This window comes from Eucyclogobius newberryi, unplaced genomic scaffold (assembly GCF_026437365.1).
Source record: "Eucyclogobius newberryi isolate DKJ021-1_F unplaced genomic scaffold, fEucNew1.0.hap1 SCAF_17, whole genome shotgun sequence".
In the NCBI taxonomy this organism is placed as follows: Eukaryota; Metazoa; Chordata; class Actinopteri; order Gobiiformes; family Gobiidae; genus Eucyclogobius; species Eucyclogobius newberryi.
In genome coordinates, this window is record NW_027315801.1 from 21401868 (window position 1) to 21421463 (window position 19596).

Genomic DNA, 19596 nt, shown 5'->3' on the forward strand with positions numbered 1-19596 from the left:
ACGTCTATTTTTTTCAAACTGAGTCCAGATGACTACAACTGAAGCTTTTTCTACTATGGAACACGCCTGGACGAATGAGGGATTACACCGACAACTAGCAGCACAGACAGAAAGAGACTGCCAGTCAATACCTCCTTAAAGCAGAACTCTGCAAATGTCTCCATCTAAAAGAGTTTAACAGTCCTTGTGAGTGTGAAATGTTGTGTCCTGCAGATGCCCCCCCTCCTGTTTCTTGGACAAAAACACAAATATTATCTTTATTTTTTATTTTTTTTTTAGGTTTTCTGTTTTCGTGAAAGCAGTTAAATATTAAAAACATAAAAATGCACTGATATACAGAATGGGGAAAAGTAAAGTCAATCAGGGAATCATGAGTAAACTAGACATTATTCACGGTAGTGCAGTAACTGAGTTCTGCTTTAAAGCTGTAAAAAGTACAAAATGAAAATGTTATGTTATTATCCGGAAGCAGAGTATTATTGAGCGTTGTTTTTTTCACTACTACCCCCCCAAAACCCAGAGACTAGCGGGACATAACAGCTGCCTTATGAGTATATATACACACACACATACCTTTTTTTTTTAAAACACTTTTTAAAATTTCAGTTTTCCTTAAAAAAAAAATCACTCACATCTTCGTTGTCGAGAGCTCTTCCATATTTGATTTCAAATCTTCTTTTGATTCAAATGTTGGCAAGGAAGCTACGACAGATCACCAAACTTTGTGCGATGAATCCTTACATTCCATAAACAGTGTAAAAACAGTAAACCTGCTCTTGACAATTGCTCGGACAAGTCCCAAACTGCAAAAGGGAATCTCTTTATTTGCAAAAATGACTTGATTTGAGTAGTTTTGACTCATTTATAAGGCCTATCTTATTTGAAGATTTGTAGAAAAAGATGGATATATTTTCTTGTTATTTTAAACAAAAAAAAGTTGGGTAAGTGAAATACTTAATACAGGAGTAGCTCATTTTGCCTCAAAAGGTTCTATTCCTGCTATAATGTTCTGGGCTCAATTGTACAATCAAGCAAATGTATCCAACTTAAAACTACTCAAATCAGAATATTCAGAATAAATTCAGAATCTTTTTTTGCAGTAATCCTCTTATGTCATGTATAATCAGCTGACCCTTTCGCTAACTGCAGTCCGGGTCTCCACAGCCTCCTCACGGCTAGGGCAAGGCACTCCCGACTGCGCCACAATGTCTGTGTGCTCCCTGCCGTCCCCAGCTCCTTCTGGTTCGGATCGTTTCCTGTTAACTCCAGATGCAGAAGCATTATTCGCTCCTCTTTCGCCTCCTAAATTCCCTCTGCCCTCCAACGTCACACTTTCGTCTCGATTTCGTGGCCTCGTCGTGCTCAAATCTTGTGGTTGATCACTCAGATGTGTCTGCACTTGGACCAAATTTGATCTCTCAATGTTTCGTGGTGATCTGTGTGGTGCTAACTGTTGTATGGGTGACCTTGTTATTTGTGTTTGGACTTGTGTTGCTCTCTGGATTTGCCTTTGCGCAGTCAGATATTGGGACTGAGACGGTGACATTCTGCTTTGAGATATTACTTGTTGAAGATTTGGGGAGGACTGAGTTGGCGGTAGATTCCGAGAATGCGGTTGCTGCGGCAGAGTTTGGGCTAAAGTCCTAGCCATGGTTTGAGGGGTCTGAGATTGATTGCTTTCTATTTTGGACAATTGTGCCGGAAACTGCGATGGTATTCTTGCTTGTGACTGCAAGTGGCCATGTGTTTTAGCTTGGGATTGTTGAACAGATGTGGTAGCGCTTCTTGATGAAGTTTGCTGGGAATGTTGTGAAAGTTGTGATTGGAAATTTGTCCTTAATTGTGATTGGGATTGCTGTCTGGATTGTAAATCCAATTGCTGATTTTGTGAAGGCATCCTAGGTTGTTGAAACTGGTAAGATGGTTTAGTTTGCTGGGAAGATACTCTTTGTTGAACTTGTGAAACAGTCTGACCTATTGTTCCTGGTGTTTGGGTGGGAATTCTAACTTGAATTTGCCCCTGATTTGACCGAACTTGTAATTCTGATGATCCTTGTTGAGTTAGTGGCTGTGTTGCTAGCCTTTGTTGAATCTGGGTCTGATTTTGAGATCTTCCCTGTTGATTCAACGGTCGTGGTAGAATCTGAGATTGCATCATAGGTCTACTTTGAGCTTGAGACTGTACCACTGGCGACTTGAGTTGAGTTTGTAACTGAGAGATGGACCTTTGCTGAACTGAAGTTTGTGATATTCCTGTAGATTGACTTGGAATAGTTGAAAGCCTTGTCTGAGAGGGTGAAACATGCAACAAAGTTGATGCTTGTGAATGTGTTTGAGAATGAAATGGTGTCTTCTGCTGGACTTGATTGCTAGCAGGTTGCATTTTTTGAGTAGAAATTTGTACATGACTTGAACTTTGTGCCTGAGAAGATAGTCTTGGTTGTATGGGAACATGCCTGCTTAGTGGGGATTGTAAACTTGCATGCATAGTGGGAATTTGTGTAGAGCTCTGATATTGCGGTTGCACTTTAGGCTGGATAGACGCATGCTTAGTAAGAGGTGATAGCGGCTTGGACTGAACTTGACTTTGAGGCCTTTGTAAATGAGATACGTGCGTATAAGAAGAACCTGGAAGCATTGACTGAGCATGCGTTTGGCCAGGTAATTGAGATTGCATTGACACAGTTTTAACAGATGTTTGATTCTTGGACTGGACTTGAGTAGAACTTTGAGGTTGAGATCTTGCTTGAGTTTGGATTTGTTTACTAGCAGCAAAATGGGCAGAATGACCTTGCAAATGACTGAAACTTTGAGAATGAATATGCTGTGGCGGGCGTTGATGGGATAATGCATGCCTACTCTGGGGTGACGGTGTGGGCAAACTAGACGGGGCCTCAGCTTTTATTTGAGGTTGTCGACATGAGGAAGGTGGAGAAGTTGGATAAGCTGTCCGGGTTGGTGACTGGCCAGTTGATTGACTTTGTGCCCTTGACTGGGAACTTGTCGCCTGAACTTGTGTTGAGCTTTGAAGCTGTGATTGTTGTCCAATAGGAGTTGTACTTTGTCTACCAAATGGGGATTGGCTACTTGAATATATAGACTGTGTTGGAAGCTGACCAGTGGACTGACATTCTGGCTTTGCTTGAGTTGTTTGCGTAGTAGAAGCTGACAGGGTTGTAGACTGAGCTTGAATCGAGCTGGGATGCTGGGATTGCTGTCTTGAATCAGCTGGACCAGATGTTTGGCTGCTTGGAGAGACACTACATTGAGTTGGAGGCTGACCAGTGGGTTGACCTGACTGCTGTCCTGATTGTTTTATTGGCTTAGAAGGTGTGGACTGGGGTCTTGGATATTCGTGTGGAAGTTGAGGTTGTGGGGGATTTTGAGGCTCTGATTTTGCTTGTATTTGAACATGTTTGGAGGAGGATGGTGAACTTGGATCAGGTGATTGAACTTGATGACTTGGACTATGTGCTGTGTGTTTAGTTTGGATTTGGACATGTTTTACAGGAGAAGATGATGAATACATTTGGACTTGGCTGGGACTTTGACGCTGCGATTGAGTAGATGGGACTTGAGACGTACTGGGACTTTGTGGTTTTGCTTGGGTTGAAACATGCTTCATAGGAAGTGACAAGGTTGTTGTATGTGTAACCTGGACTTGGTTTGAACTTTGGGAATTATCTTTCTTACTAGGAGGGGACAGCGAACTTGACTGCCCTTGGAGATTGGAACTTTGAGGTTGAGCTTGTGTTCTTGGATGCTTAGGGATTGGCAACTGGTCTTTTAACCGTTCTTGCAATTTAATGGGCTTTTCTGATTGCACTGTTAAATCAGTTATGTTTTTTTTTATCGTTTGCAAACTTGATTGGGAAGACTCTACATTTGACTGGCTAGAAGTAAAAGATTCTTGTTCTTGTGTGGGTCTTGGCTGTGACTGTGTGGATGGCGCCACTATAAGGTGTGATTCTGGTTTTAATTGAGGCATCGTTTTAGCTTCACCTTTGGAAGGTTCAGATTTGACTGACTGACTGGGCAAGGTTTCTTTCGTAGTAGTTGTAGCAGCAGCAGCTGCAGCTGTAGGTTGCTCTGAAGTTGGAGACTCTTGTTTATGTCTGTGGTGGTGGTGGTGATGGTGGTGGTGGTGATGGTGATGTTTGTGTGGGGTTCTTTCTTTGTGTTTGTGCCTTTTTGTTTTTTTTATGCTACCGCTATTGCTACTGCTACTATCTTGTTCATATTTTCTTTTTTTCCCCTCTTCCTCCGTTTCACTTTTCTCCTTGCGCTTTCTGCATTTATGGGGTTTATGTTTGTGGGAGTGGCTTGTCTCTGAACTCGATAACTGTTTTTGCGGTTTACTTTGCTCAGAAGACTGGATTGACGATGTAGCTTCCTCTTCAGTACTACCTTCTGGTGGCATAGCAGACCCTTTCTCTCTCTGCGCACTGGTGTCCAGACTAGGCACACTCTCGATCTCCTCGACAGTTTCTCTGGTTTTGCGTTTTTTTATTGGCAGGGCAGTTTCTTGTACAGTAGTTTTCATGGAAGACTCTTTAACTGCTTTGCGTTTGGCCTCAGCAGCTAAGATGGCGGCTGTGGTGTAACTTCCAGCTGAGGAGGAGGTACTGGGGGGAGGTCCGGAGGAGAGGGATGTTGTGGCTACTTTATATGTGGTTAACGTAGAGGCTGGTTTTCTCCCTCGTTTTTTCGGAGCCGTTTGTGGAGGGAGATCCTGTTCTGCTTTTCGCTTCCTGCCAGGACGTTTTTTAGCAGGTGCTACGGCAGAATGTGTCACCTGGAGAAGAAGAGGAACAGAAAGGACATCAAGATTAGGGCAGATTTATTTTTTCCCCTGGGAAAATGTATTCTCAGAGTTTGACCCATGCTTCAAAGAGGCTTAGGTAAAACTCAGTGCAGTATGCCGTATATAAGCCAGGGTCTTGGTCAGGTGTATGTATGTATGGCAATAAAACATTATATACATGTATTTCTTGACAATAAAAAAAAGGGTGTGTCTACAGAGCCGCGGCGCGCGGCCAAAACTGCCGTGTTATTTTGTGCTGCGGCTCCTGAAACTGCTGCGCTATTTGACCGCGCCGGGTTAGGGTCAGGGTTAGGGTTAAGGTTAAGGTTAGGGTTAGCCATGAGGCTATATGGCACTGCTGCGGCTCCTGAAACTGCTGGACCATTTGACCGCGCCGCAGCTCTGCAGCCACGGCCCAAAAAAAAAAAACTGTAGTGAAATTGATGTTGCCTTTTAAATTATGTTCATTAACACCACATGCAATGGCAAACTATGGAGGAGTACTGTCTTCTTTATAATTTAAAGTTGGGGTACCGGATTTTAAAACCGTGAAAGGAGAAAGTATGCATTTTAAATCTATCTAACTAGTTCTTAGCGCTCCCAAACCCTTAGGCACCCGTTAATATTCACATGCATTACTTTTCGGGGTTCTGCATGGTTTTAGAAAGAGCTAAATGACACTGGGCTTAGTCAAACAGAGCACTGCTTTGGCCTCTTACTTCCGGGTTTGAGAGATTAAATATTTATTATAAAGATGCAAGCACTGCACATCGGGCTCATTTTGTCAAAAAGTGCTGCTTTTAAAATATACTCTCTGGGGTACGGTTGTGGTGAAGGAGTCAAAAGGCCTTGACGAGAAGGAGGGTCTAAGGACAGGGGATCTTGCGACATTTGTCTAAGGACACAAGATGCTGGGACATTGCCAAGTCCCTATGCAAATTGTTTGATCTGTTATCATTGTCGCCCTTTGAGGCAAGCACTCTGATTTCAGGCGTTACAAAAATAAATTGAATTGAATAAAGCTCTGAATATACCAGTCAATTACTCGTCAATTTCCCGGTCAATTTAGATTTCTATTCTCACCTAATGGTCAACTTTGGGAAATGATTGAACGGCCAAGCTCACTCTTCCCTTAGAGATAGAGTGAAGAGCTCAGTCACACGAGAGGAACTTCATGTCGAGAGCAGCCTAATAAAGTGGCTCGGGCATTTGTTCCGCAGCATCCTGGATGCCTCCCTGGGAGTTCTGGACACGTCCCACTGGGAGGAGGCCCCGGGGAAGACCCAGGACACACTGGAGGAACTATGTCTTTTGGCTGGCCTGGAAACTCTTTGGGATACTTAAAATGCTTGGGATGCTTAGACTGCTGCCCCCGAGACCCGGCTCCCGGATAAGGGGAAGAAGATGGATAGAAGACAACATACACTGCCTGTCCAAAAGAAAGTCACCACTCGGATTCAAATAAGGTGATGCAGGTGATGATCTTTCACCTGCAATACGATATTTAAACCCAACCGATCCAGTGAGTGGCTTCTCATTTCTGAAACAACCATGTGGAAAGACAAATCCTGTGGTCTTGGAAAAGATGACAATATGTTTGAGAAGGGTCAAATCATTGGCTTTAAGCAGAGAAAACCATCTAAGAAGAAGCAGAAACTAATGTACTACAGATCTGAACCCCAGTGAGAGATTGGGACGAGCTGGAGAAGGCTTTGTGCAGTGGTCACTCTCTCACATCATCAATACAAGATCAACTAGTGAAAAATAATGCAACATTGGATGGAAATAAATATTTGAATAATGCAGTTTATTGAAAGTATGCCACAGCGAATGTGTGCTGTATTCAAAACTAAAGGTTGTCCTACAAAATATTAGAGCACTTGTAGAAAAAGCTTCAGTTGTAGTCATCTGGACTCAGTTTGACAATGACTCTTGGATGAGAGTCGAAACGTCTATTTTTTCAAACTGAGTCCAGATGACTACAACTGAAGCTTTTTCTACTATGGAACACGCCTGGACGAATGAGGGATTACACCGACATTAGAGCACTTGCCTTTTTGTCTGTGGTGATCTTTTTCTTGGACAGGCAGTGTACTTGATATGCTGTAATTTTACACGCTGGATTGTAGCTATGGGCTAATTTCCATTCGCAACTTGTCCCATATTTGCCCACACAAAGAGGCACATTATACACCAGTGTACATGAACACTGGACGCAAGGTACGTGAAGTGACTTGGAGGAGTATTGCAGCTCTCTACATATTGTTATACACATGTTATGTCCTGATATAAAGTATATGGAACATAAACATTTACTATATTATTATCCAATACTGCAACAGTTGTTTTGGAAAGATTGTTCTTTTTCCATATCATGTATGTACTTATATACGGTACTTAAAATTAATTAAAATGGTTGCAAAAACAGCCGATTAAAAAAACAACATTTTGTCCTCTTTTGGGACTGTGCTTGTTTAGCCCTGGTTTAGATCTAGAATTGTCCTGTCTTGGAGGCCATATAGTTTCTTTGTGGTAGTTGTGAAGTTTGAGAACCACTGTTTTAGCACATTTCTTGTTGATTGCCATACTGTTCAAATACTGTCATCAGGATAATAAAAACTAGTTAGATAGTTTTTGTCACTTTAACCCTCCCTTTGTCATACCTGTCTGGCATAAAACATCATGTTTAATTGCCTTTGACCTCACCTTTGATGCAGCAGAAGTGCTTGGTGTTGCCGGGTCTTTTCCAAACGGCATCTTCACCAGGAGTTTGCCTGGAGTTTTCTCCACCACACGCTTCATGGCCACGCCCTCTGTGGCCTGACGCATTTTTACACTTCCTAGACAACAGAAACCAATTATTGTAATAAGCAATTTCTGGTAAAACTAATTATGTAATCTAGAGATAAAACAGTAAACATTAAATAACTTGTATAACCAAACTAAAGTCTGGGTTATTGCTACCATACAGACAAGCTTCACAAGAGAAACCTTTTCTAATTTTACAATTTATAACCATTTGTAATTTTGGTTATTACAATACAAAACTCCTTCTCTAGGGTGAGTGACTCGAGTACCTTTAGGCCTTCCTCTGCCTCTCCCAGTTGGTTTGACTGCTTTAGGTTTCTTTGGAGGCCGTTTCTCTCTCCGTGACGGGCTTCCCCTTCCAGTTACCGTGAAGTCAAAGTCATTGGGGTCTGTAGTTGTATCTCCCACTTTTAGGAAGTAAGCCGTAAGCTCCACTTTTGACCGGAACGCCTTTCCCTCCGCGCTGATGAATAAAAGGAAATACATTATGAGTCGAGTTTGTAAACGTCTAACAAGGCTCCCCTTTCTGTGTCTTACTTGATCAGGTAGACATCGAACTTCCCTGCAGAGCGCCCAGACTTCCTCTGTTTGAGTTTGCGGGTCCATCCTTCTGGAAGCGTGGGGTCGTCGTAAAGAGGCCCTCGGTCCCTGATCACAGAGCGCCTCTGTCGGGGAGAGGCTGCTGAGCTGGGGCCTGCCTCTGAATCTGAGGGGCCTGCCTCGGTTTCCTGAATAAACAGGTGAGAAAGGGAATAAGGCTGTTAGGAGACATGGTATTTTTATTGTAGGTCTGTTTCATCCTCGTCTCAGAAGGATATATTTGAGATCCGATCTAGTAGTGGACACTATTCAAGATATGGTTAACATCTTTCCGTATTTGCAACCTCACCTGCTCCCAATGTAATGAAAGTGAGTAGTAGATCTTTACTCCGATCCGCCATATATGAGAAAGCCACTCTTATATCACTTTTTTGGACTGATATATCTGTTCTCTGAATTAGACTTCAACAATAAAGCCTTCAATCTAAAGCAGTGGTTCCCAAAGTGGGTTTGGGACCCCTCAAGGGCTCGTGAGGCTCTGAGCCGAGGAGGATGTTATAATATTGTACTGATACTATGTACTCTACTTTCTTGTTGAAAAATAATAATATAAAATAAAAAAAATAAAGTGGCATATTTTAGTTACATTAAGTCAAGAAGATAATACTCATATAATAATCATAATAATCATATCCACTGCTGTTTGCGTTCCCCATGTACTGGTAATCTGGAGTCTTTATTTTGGTGTCATTCTGTGGCACAGTACCCCCAATAGACCGGTTTAAGTATTACAGTTCCTTCACTGCGCATGTGTTGAGTGAACTCATGTGAGTGCACTGCACCCAGTGGTGCCTTGTTTACAAACACTAGTGTGTGCAGCTATAGCTCAAATCTCAAAAACTACATGGGCATGGAATACGATATTGCGTTTAACAATAAGAACATGGGCAATTGTACAAATATTTGTTCATGTGCTAATGAGCAAATAATTTAAATGTTGAAAATGTTGAACAGTCTATATAGTAATCATTGTAAAAGGAATGTGTGAAATGAACTATAAAACACACAACCCTATTGCCTTCTGACCTCTTGGCTCTGTGTTTCTCCTGTTGCTGCTATAGTCATAGTAGTAGAAGTTGCAGTAGAAATAGTTTGGCTGGTGGGTGCAGGAGGATCTTCATGTCCAGTCTCCTGTCGTTCTTTTCGATTCTTCTTGGTTTTACTGTGGGAACTTGCTTTCTCTTTGGGCGACGGCTCTGGTGTCTCCTCTGCTTCACCTGCACTTTCCTCCCTAGAAGAAAGGTTTTGCATACATTAACTTCTATGCATTCATTATTATTATTATTATTTAGTTTAATTTGTAAGCTTGAAAACATATTGTCACTCAGTAACTGTGGGGGCAGAGAAGGCTGCACCTGTTTGACCTAGTTCCATTTGACTTCACACATCAACACAAGACATTTCTAACAGGAAGTTTACCAGAGTACAACAAAACAAGACAGAATTAAGAATTTTAAACTGGATTTTTTTTTTTGGGCCTGTAGATTTTATTGGACAGGACAGTTTAGTGTGAAATTGGGATGAGATAAGAAAAGACGTCCGGCAACTTGTCAGAGCCAGAATCAAAATAACTCGGCTGCACATGGAGCCTGGCATAAGTGCCATCCACTCGACCACCGAGCGGTAGATAAAGTATTAGATTTGATATAAAATCATCTTTTGGAGTTGTAATAAAAATCTCCAATCGCCAAAGGTCAAGAGATTTATTTTTATGACTGAACAGTAAATCCACGAAGATTACCCATGTCTATCTATTACTGTATATTCACGTTTTTGATCACTTATAAACTGGGTCATCAAACATGTGCTTTACTAATCTATTGTTAATGCGAACTGACTTTTAACATCAGAATAACCCGTAGTTTTGGGGGCAAACGCAGTCTGGTTTATATTGGGACTATGGGTGATGTCCTTATTTGCATAATTTTATTAAACATGTTACTTATTGCCTTTATACTATAAGGACTGATTAAATAAAGTTAACTCTATATATTTGTGGTAATACAACAAGCAATAAGTGTCATTTTAAAAAAACGTTATTGCTTGGCTTGTTTCAGCGATTTCAGCGATTATAAGGGGCCGCCCTAGTCCCTTAATGGGAAACACTGTAGGTTGATGAGGTTAAAGCCGTCTTTTTAAAGCTGAGCAAATGAGAGGAATCCCCTTATCGATAATGTGGGCACATGTAATGGAAATAAACAAAACCACCTGTATTATAGTGTTAGCTACATCACCGACAACAGAGTTAGACTTTGCTAGCTTTTCGCGCGATGGCTGTGTGTGTTTCTGTGGTGTATTTACTTAGTTTTGACTGCTTTAAACAGGACAGAGCCGTCACTGGCGGCTCAATAATAGTGCTACATCACGTTGGTGACACTCCCCCGTGCACACTGTGCCCGGGCTGCGCTCAGGTGCGCTCAGGCCACGGTGTTTGTGCGTCCTACTTGGCTATTCCAATGTAACCGGGCCAACCCTCCGCTAGCTGAGTGATACAGAGGGGCGGATCGAGCATGGGTCGGATACGGCCTACTCCTGCTCTCACGCAGATGACGGCCCCAGAGCCGCGGTGCTTCCCCCGAGGCTCTGCGGAGGTCAGGCCCGGGCAGGGCGCACCGACAGCCCGCTGCTTCCTCGGCTCTGGTCCGCCCCACGGTCACAACAGCAGCGCTAAAGTACGAACAAAGCTTGAGTTGGTGACGTATTGGCGCTAACCCCGCTCTACTGAGACAGGCTGAGCCAAAAACCAACGCACTTTAACTGGAATAAAACGCACGAAACGCAGAGGTGCGCAGCAAGAAGCAACGGGACCGAAATGGTCATAGAATAGATTAAAACACTTACATTCTCTCCTCTCCGCTCTCCGCGGCGGCCATTTTTATTTAAATAAATAATTTTGCATAAAAAAGCCAAACATCTCAGCGCTCTTCTGCTGCACCCCGCCCCCTTAAACTCCATTTCCATCTCAAGCCTCGCGAGATCACACACATGACGTCACCGCTTGTATGTGGACAGTGCGCGGATCTATTAACACTGTGTAGTTTCGCGAGACCTGGGCCCCCGCCAGATAAGGCAAACCCATCTAACCGGGCCCCTAAATCTGTCGGGTTCAATGAAAACATTCAGGATCTTGTTTTGAAATGTTTTGCCTAATAATCCTACATAATAATTACAGAGCTCAGAGAATATGATTTTATTTACAAAAAAAAAGCAGTTTACAATTTCATTTGTCAAATTTTGTATAATATATTGTTCCAATATGCTTTTAAAATTGAGTTAAAATGGAATTAACTAGTACGTACTAGTGGTTTGTACTTGGATTGGAGACCGCTGGAACACCAGGTGCCACAGTGGGATGGCTAGAGGAAATGGTGTGTCTTTAGGCAAGGCACTTCACCCACATTGCCTAGTAAAGCACAGGTTTAATCTTTAGGTTTTATGTATGATTTTATGGAACAGGTCACTTGAATGATGGTTCTTAAAATTACAATTGATCAATATAGACTATGAAAGTGAGATAGCCTACATTTATCTCTGGTGTAAGCATATTAAGTCTTATCTACTTAATGTTGTGTTCTGTGAATGAAATCATTTAAGTGCGAAATCTCTAAACTTGTGCTGCACTGAACCCAGCAGGAGGAAGCAGAGAGTATTCAGGTGCTTAACGGCCTATAAGCCTATTTCTAAATATGCACATTAAATTAAGATGTAATTTTCGGCTTTACCATATTATTGGCCTTGTTTATGCAAGTTCCTAGTGATAGGATAAAACTATTTTATATTTTGTCGGTTTTGAAATATTTAGCTCAAAGAGGAAGCTCTGGCTTTTTTTCTTTTGACTGACGTCTCTCACTTCCCTTTTAATTATTTCAATCTGACGCAAAGATCTGGACTATGAGTAAGTCCTCCTGATATTCAGTATATCACCTAATCTGACATTAGGCATTTTGAAGACTTAAAAATTAAGTTAAGTAAGAAATTATCAGTTTCATTGTTTTAATTGAGTGCCACAGTTCGCTACTGTTCAAAATGTGTTTATGTTCTACAATTTGATGATATTATAGTTTCAGATGGGTCAGGCCTATATGTCTAACTATGAAGATTTGCATTTGTTTAAAGAAATATTGAAACGGAAAATCCACAAATATTGAACCGATAATTATTTATGGAATTGAGTCCTGTTGAGATAATTATATTGTTTGATGTATTTGTATTGCACCACACACACACACACACACACACACACACGCACGCGGACACCCGACATGTAGGTCTTGAAACACATGGTTGTAAAACAGATAGGTCTGACGAGTGTCGAATTACACACACACATAGACTGATTGATCCACATAGGGTGAGCCCTGCCCCTCGGGGGGCTTCGCCAAGGATAGGATGTAACTTTTGTGATGTAAAGGGCAGAGGTGAGATTGCGGAGGTGTAGGACAGACGCGATTCCATCTCTCCCTTGATTGCATCTTGTAAACTACCTGGATTATTGAACTTTATTAAATACAGAAAGAGATCTGAGTTCAGTCATCATTTGAGAACAGCCACCACAGGAACCAAAAGAATTGGGAAGAGAGGAGACCAAGAGACTGGGTGATAAAAGGTCATGCGAGGCCTCCTCTGGAGAACGAAGGAGAATTATCCCAACAGTCCACAAACAATGTATTTGTCAATGTCCATTCACCTGACATCTTTGGGGTAAAATAGTGGCATCCGGTTTGACATCACCCAGTAACGATACATATTGTGACAAACTAGTATCAGCTTAGTTTAAAAATAACATTATGAGAAGTGCTATGTGGATACATGTATATGCTGTGCTCTTTGGAGAGGGGTTGTTAGTGATGTCCATCATAACTGGAGGTGAGGGGAGGTTGTGTCTGTTCAGGCTTAAACAGGCATTGTGTGTCAATAAAGCATTGAGATTAATTTCACTCTTTCTATGTTTCAGGAGATGAGCGCAGCAGCTTCAGTCCAGACCAGGTATGCATTATAACTAACTTCTTTAGTAACGTTCTTGTTTCTTTATTTAGTGAACTCTAAATTGCAATGGGCTGAACCAGAGTGAAAGGACATGTGGAAAACAAGAGACAAGAGTCCAGACTGAGCCACATGTTGCTGTATCAGTGACAAAACTCTATAAAGCTTGACATTTTAAACTATTCACAAGCAAGGACCACAACCCCAAGTTTGATGCAAAATAATTTATTGACAAACGAGAAGAATAAATATGTTGGGGCTTCAGTTGATGAGGGCTGTAGGCTCCCGGCCTTGGCCCCCGTCTGAAAGTTAAACAGAAGAATAAGAAGGGGTGGGACAGAGGGGCACGAAGCCTGAACACAGGTGTAATTGAGTAGAGTGCTTGAATAGTGTGGCCACTGGAAGAAACGTGAAAAGGGGTGTGGTCCTGCTCCCGAACCTAATATAACAAACTTATCTTCATTTTGTATTTTTTTTAAACATTGCTTTCCAAACACACACAGACACACAGACACGCACACACACGCACACACACACGCACACACACACACACACACACGCACACGCACACACATCCTTGCTCTAGTTCCTTTTTCACTTTTCTTTCTCCCTCTCTGTGTAGACTTGTAGTTTGGGTATGACGTGGTTTCATCTTTGTGAATGAAGCACGTCACTGACCTTTTCAGTTGTTCAGAGTGAATGTGAAAGTGTCATTATTTCCTTGAGAGACTTGTGATTCAGAGACACCTTGTTTTCAAGGCTAAGATGAAGACTAGACTACAACTTTAGCCCGTTGAAAGCTTTATTTTCTTGTTTTTCGTGTTTCCCAACCAGCAACAGGCTTTTACTTTTATTTTGTAGGAACGTCACCGGAAGCCCATCACATCACACTGAACTTCTGTAGCTCGTGGGCGGCGGAAGCAAAGTTTGACACGAGTGTTTTTCCCAGGTGTTTTTTTTTTTCCCACTAGCGGGTGGGTTCTGGGGACGTCGCATATCACCGTAACCCCGGCCGAACTGGTCTCCTTTTCTCCCCCGTGATTGTCTCGCGGCGGGAGCTCCGGAGGTCGTCGGACAGTGCCATGGCCGCAGCCCGGGCGGACCTCAGAGCTCTACCGCTGTACAAGGTGTCGTCCCCGGTCCACGTTGAGTTCTGTCGGGTCATGGACTTGCTGTCGGACCAGGATTGGACTAGGTTTGGTGAGTCAACAAAACAAACACGCGGAATCATAGATGAACGTTAATAACCAACATTCATGCGTTTAGATTGGCCCCATGTCTTTTTAAGTTCTTTCGTAGTTTTTTGAGAGTTATTGTTGCCTGTTCAGTGCTGGTCTGGGTTAAAATTAACATAATCCAGCAGCTATACCCGGTTTATTATTACTTACTTACAGAGAGTACCCGTTATTCATTGTAGCATGGAGCCTGTACTTATTAACTTTCAGATACAGTAATCAAGGCATCCCATGGACTTAAATGAATATCCTAACCAGAAGAAAACTACAAGGACTACATAACACAAGTCTACATTGTGTGCTGTAGTTTCACCTAAGCGTAAAATCTGAATTCTACCCTAACTAATCAAAACGGAAAAACTATACAAAATGTTGAACTGAACGATTTTCTAAATTATGGCATTTCAAGATTAACATAATATCATAATTACATGAGATATAATCGTAATAATTCCATCATAACAAACCGGAAGAAGTTAAGGCTGAAGTTTAGCTATTGGTTAATTCCTGTGTCATTGTCTCTGCTTCAGCGTCAGAAGTTCTCCAGGACCAAACAGACATGCGAACGGCCTTGAAGCAGAAGCACCGCACTGACTGGCTGATGGTGCAATGGCAGCAAAGGAACGGATCCGTGGGACAACTACTGGACCTGCTACAGAGGCTGGAGTTGCAGTGGCCCCGGGACATCATCAACAACTGTGAGACATACTTACAACTTACTACTACTGCTACTACTCCTGCTTGTGTTACTTTACTCTTCTCCTCTTCTTTCGTTCAATTTTTTGACTTAATACGGCTGCCATAAAGGGAATATAAGAACAACTTCAGTGCGGTTTGTTTTTAATATATCAGGTAGAAGGTTGTAAAGTAGCCTACTGTGACTTCCTCTTATTCCTCTAATGACTTTGTGTGCAAGAATGTCACATTTAGGTAAGACAGCCATTTCCAGACCCTGTACAATTTAAAAATTAAAACAATACTGAATTAGATTTGTATTTATTTGTAAGACTGAAATCATCGTTTTTGGCCCACAGAAACAAAGTGAAAGTGTTAGCGGTCACCTCCAGAGTCTCGCTCTAAAACCTACAAACCAAATTAGAAATCTGGGGGTAATAATGGACTCAGACTTGAACTTTAATAGCCACGTCAAATCAATAACATCAGCAGCTTTTTACCATCTAAAAAACATTGCCAAAATCAAAAATATAGTGTCAAAACCAGATTTAGAGAGACTTATCCATGCGTTTGTCTCCAGTAGATTAGACTACTGTAACGGCCTGCTCACTGGTCTCTCCAAACGAGTTGTAAAACAGCTGCAGTACATCCAGAACGCTGCTGCTCGGGTCCTGACTAGAACCAGGAAGTATGATCACATTAGTCCTGTTCTCAGGTCCCTGCACTGGCTCCCTGTGGCTCAGAGAATAGACTTTAAAGCAGCTCTGCTTGTGTACAAGTCTCTCCATGGCCTAGCACCAAAGTACGTCTTGGATATGTTAGTGCCATATGAACCATCTCGGACTCTGAGGACCTCAGGGACCGGCCTCCTGCTGGTGCCCAGAGTCAGGAATAAACATGGGGAATCTGCATTTCAGTTTTATGCAGCTAAAATCTGGAACAGTCTTCCTGAAGATGTGAGACAGGCTTCTACTCTGACAATGTTCAAATCTAAGCTAAAAACAGTTTTGTTTAGCTGCGCATATGACTGAAAGGATTTTTTCTTTGCACTCTTCTCTTTTGTTTGTGATTTTATTAGTTTAGACAATCAGTTGGATTGATAATTTTTAATTTAGTTAATTTTATTGTATTCTGTAATTTCTTTGTGATTTTAATGCATTTTTCCTGCTGTGTGAAGCACTTTGACTTGCCTTGTGTATGAAATGTGCTCTACAAATAAACTTGCCTTGCCTTTAACCATTCAGTCACAGATTCAGACAATGATAAAAAAAAACTAAGCATTAAATTGTTATGTATTAGAATGTTATTGGCTATTTTTACCATTATCAATGTACTTTTATCCTTTCTATTGTTTTGATTACTCAAAAGGCAAAGATTTTGGCAGTAGTTGTAACAGTAGTAATAGTAGTAGTAGTAGTAGTAAAGGTTAATGAAGTGTGAAGTGTGAGTCTGGGTGAGGTATGAAGTCTGTCTTCCGCTGAACAAAACACACAGCAGTTAGACAGGTCAAATCAACACAAAATAACATCCAAGCTGCTCAAATCCATATTGATATTCTGGAGAAAGTGGACCAAGTAATCAATGTCAATGTAGGTGGTCCTCCTTGTATGTTTACAAATTGTCAATTAGTTTGTGATTTTTGTGTTCTCCGACAATGGTAATAAATCTGATTCTGACTAAGCAGCCAATTTGTCCCTTCATGTTCTAGAATCAGATGGAGGCAAAAGTCACATTTCCCGTTTTATTTCATTGGACTTTGCCATGAAATATCTAAAAGGAAAATTCACAAATTGTTGAACCTGAGGATTTCTCTTAGTGACTAGACCTAAGAACTCATTGTATTACAACAAAAATGCTATAAACACGATATAGCTGCCCACCACCTATATTAAATAGTATTGGCTGATGGAATGTTTTGATGTCACACGAACCTAACTCTTACACCAACATCCCAGAAACCGTTCATCTGAATAATATTGAGAACCTAACCACAAATATATTCATTATTGACCATCAACAAATGTAGTGCACAATGCCATGTGCAGACTGCATCTTGAATGGGACACAGGCGTGTCATTCAAATCAAATCAAATCAAATTTATTTATAATGCACAATTCATACAAACTGCAATTCAAAGTGCTTTACAGTGTTTAAAACACAATTCACCCAAAGTTAAAATTACATGGGCACTGTCCTGCTAGAGCAGATCCTCCTCATCCCCCCTGTTGCCCAGAAGCTTTCTGAGGCTGATGGTCAAAGTCATCCCAGTAATCTGTGAGAAGCTCTTTCAAGGACGAGATGAAAACATGTTGAAGGAGGTTTCTGCCAGACATTCCAAACCACCCTCACAATAGCTTTGGATCTCCCCAGCTCAAGATCAGCGGGAATTTTTCAACAATGAGAAAACGCCATGACATTTATTTTAGATACAAACTTTTTAATTGTTACTGATTTTTTTTTATAAATGTGTATTATTTCCAGGGGTGTCTTCACTGCCTCCTCCTGCAGTAACTCCTCTGCCTTCAGTGTCTGCTGAAGGATTCAACTCACCTCACCGTGTCCTACCCAAACCTCCACCTCCACCCAATCCCCCAGAATCTGGGCAGTCTTCAGTGGAGACACTGCCACAGGTGAGTGCTTCTCCATTTGTGTCGAGGCACTGCAAAGAGGGCAAAGCCAGGACTTTGGCCAAGCCTATACCTGATTTAGAGGATTTTACAATCATTTGAGGTGTTAAACAAAGTATGTCGACCACAGATATCACAACAATCTGACACTCACAATAGGAACGACACACTTTATTCCAGGAAATATTTGCTATAAGTTGTAGCCTACAAGCGTCACATGAACAAAGCAAACCACAACTATGAGGCTGGGTCATCTGGCGCTGCATGCACGCTTTTGCAGAGTGAAAGGAAAAGAAGAAACGCTTGTGTGTTCAAAGGCCCACTGACGCCTATGTTCACAGTTCTTCAGGTCAAGCTGGAGGTTAGGAGTTTGTTGCAATCATTGTAGTGATGATGATAAATGACAAAGGTTGCACAACACGCGCTGTCTGTAGATTGCAAGCAACAATCGACAATATTCCATTTGAGGTTTTGGAGCTGTGACCCGTTGTAGCAGAATGACTCCATAGATATGAGAAGTGCCACAATGAAGAATTGGTTACTAGAAGTGGTACTCGGACACAGCTCCCCAACCTCAGAGAGAGACAAACCAGGCTTAAAATCTGACTTACATCCTCTAGTTTAGTGTCCTCACTATACACAAACTCCATAATTGATTATAAGGAAATAAGAACTTTATTGTCCCATGGGGCAATATTTTCCACATCACACTTTGAACAACAACAGCAAAGACATAATTTTAATTCATTCTTAAGAAGAAATACTTTTGAAATGACAAATAGAAAGTGCATAAGATGATAAAGTGCATTATGCTTTATTAAAGTCATTTAGAGTTCAGTGTATCAACTGTTAGTTAAAAAAGTATGTTATTTTCTTTAATATATAAATGTATAATATGTATAGTATCTGTTTTTTTGTTTTGTTTTTTTGTTGACAGCCATAGTCCAACTAGGACTAAAGTACTTGACCGAAATTATATCTTAACCAAACATCAATGCCGACCTAGAGCTTATTTGTTTTAATGCATGTTTTTGATGATAATTATTATAGTAACAACATTGTCCAGATTACTACCCCTGAAGCTTTTCTAATATGGACGAATGAGCGATTCGACTAGAGCGAACTCTTTCTCTTTTTTAATTGTCTTAGCTATGGTATGTCTCCGCACTTGTGTCCTCAATAAAGATGACTGAAATAATAGATTAAAAAGGATTGTGTTGGTCTGGCCCTCTGCCACATGCCTGGATTTGAATATGGCCTGAGGGGAAACGACGAAATAACAACGTTCTAGATATGCCTTTAGTTTAAAGTTTGTAGAATTGTTTAACTGACTGATTGCTGGTTAGTTGACGTGGTTTATGATTAATATCTCTGTATTTACTGGCTATAACCACATAAAACCAAAACCGGCACACAATTCAACATCTTCTCTGCCAGTATAAATAAACTAAACAGAAAGCAGTGCTATTCAACTTCAGAGGTTTAATTGCTAGGGTTAGGACATGTTTGTGGAGCCAATCCCTAACAAATAATGATATGGTTCAATGTTTGTGAATTGCTCTTTCAAGGACAGTAAATCTCTAATATAGTTACACAGGCCCCTGCCAGCTGTCTGAGATTATGACATCATATCACATTTAAGGTGCTTTGGTCTTCTTTACATTTGTCAGACATCTACGATAGATCACTCGGACATCATCGTTTTGATACGTTTTAATCAAAGACTATCAGCTGTGGATAAGGCAATTCACTAAAATGGATTTGTATGCTGTACATTAATTTGCAGAAGTATTGGTCTATAGTTAATTGTACAGAGCTTTAAAGCTTTACAGCCCCATGAGTTGTCCAACCAGTCTAACTGAC

General features: G+C 41.2%; 2 protein-coding genes across 2 annotated transcripts in view; one reads left to right on the forward strand and one right to left on the reverse strand.

Annotated features, from left to right (window-relative positions):
- Window positions 1-293: 293 nt before the first annotated feature.
- On the reverse strand, window positions 294-11189 carry mecp2 (methyl CpG binding protein 2). Its single transcript, XM_072449405.1, has 6 exons — window positions 11054-11189; window positions 9239-9443; window positions 8150-8340; window positions 7882-8075; window positions 7511-7644; window positions 294-4795 (listed from the first exon to the last, which is right to left on the reverse strand). Exons 1-6 carry the CDS (start codon window positions 11083-11085, stop codon window positions 1124-1126), a joined length of 4428 nt encoding a protein of 1475 aa, XP_072305506.1. The 5' UTR covers window positions 11086-11189; the 3' UTR covers window positions 294-1123.
- Window positions 11190-14233: 3044 nt separating this feature from the next.
- The window catches only part of irak1 (interleukin-1 receptor-associated kinase 1), a 14185-nt gene continuing 8822 nt past the window's right edge, over window positions 14234-19596 (forward strand). Inside the window, exons 1-3 of the mRNA XM_072449406.1 lie at window positions 14234-14395; window positions 14961-15128; window positions 17588-17740. Of these exons, the coding sequence (XP_072305507.1) occupies window positions 14278-14395; window positions 14961-15128; window positions 17588-17740 (439 nt within the window). The 5' untranslated portion in view covers window positions 14234-14277. The remainder of the gene's footprint in view (window positions 14396-14960; window positions 15129-17587; window positions 17741-19596) is intronic.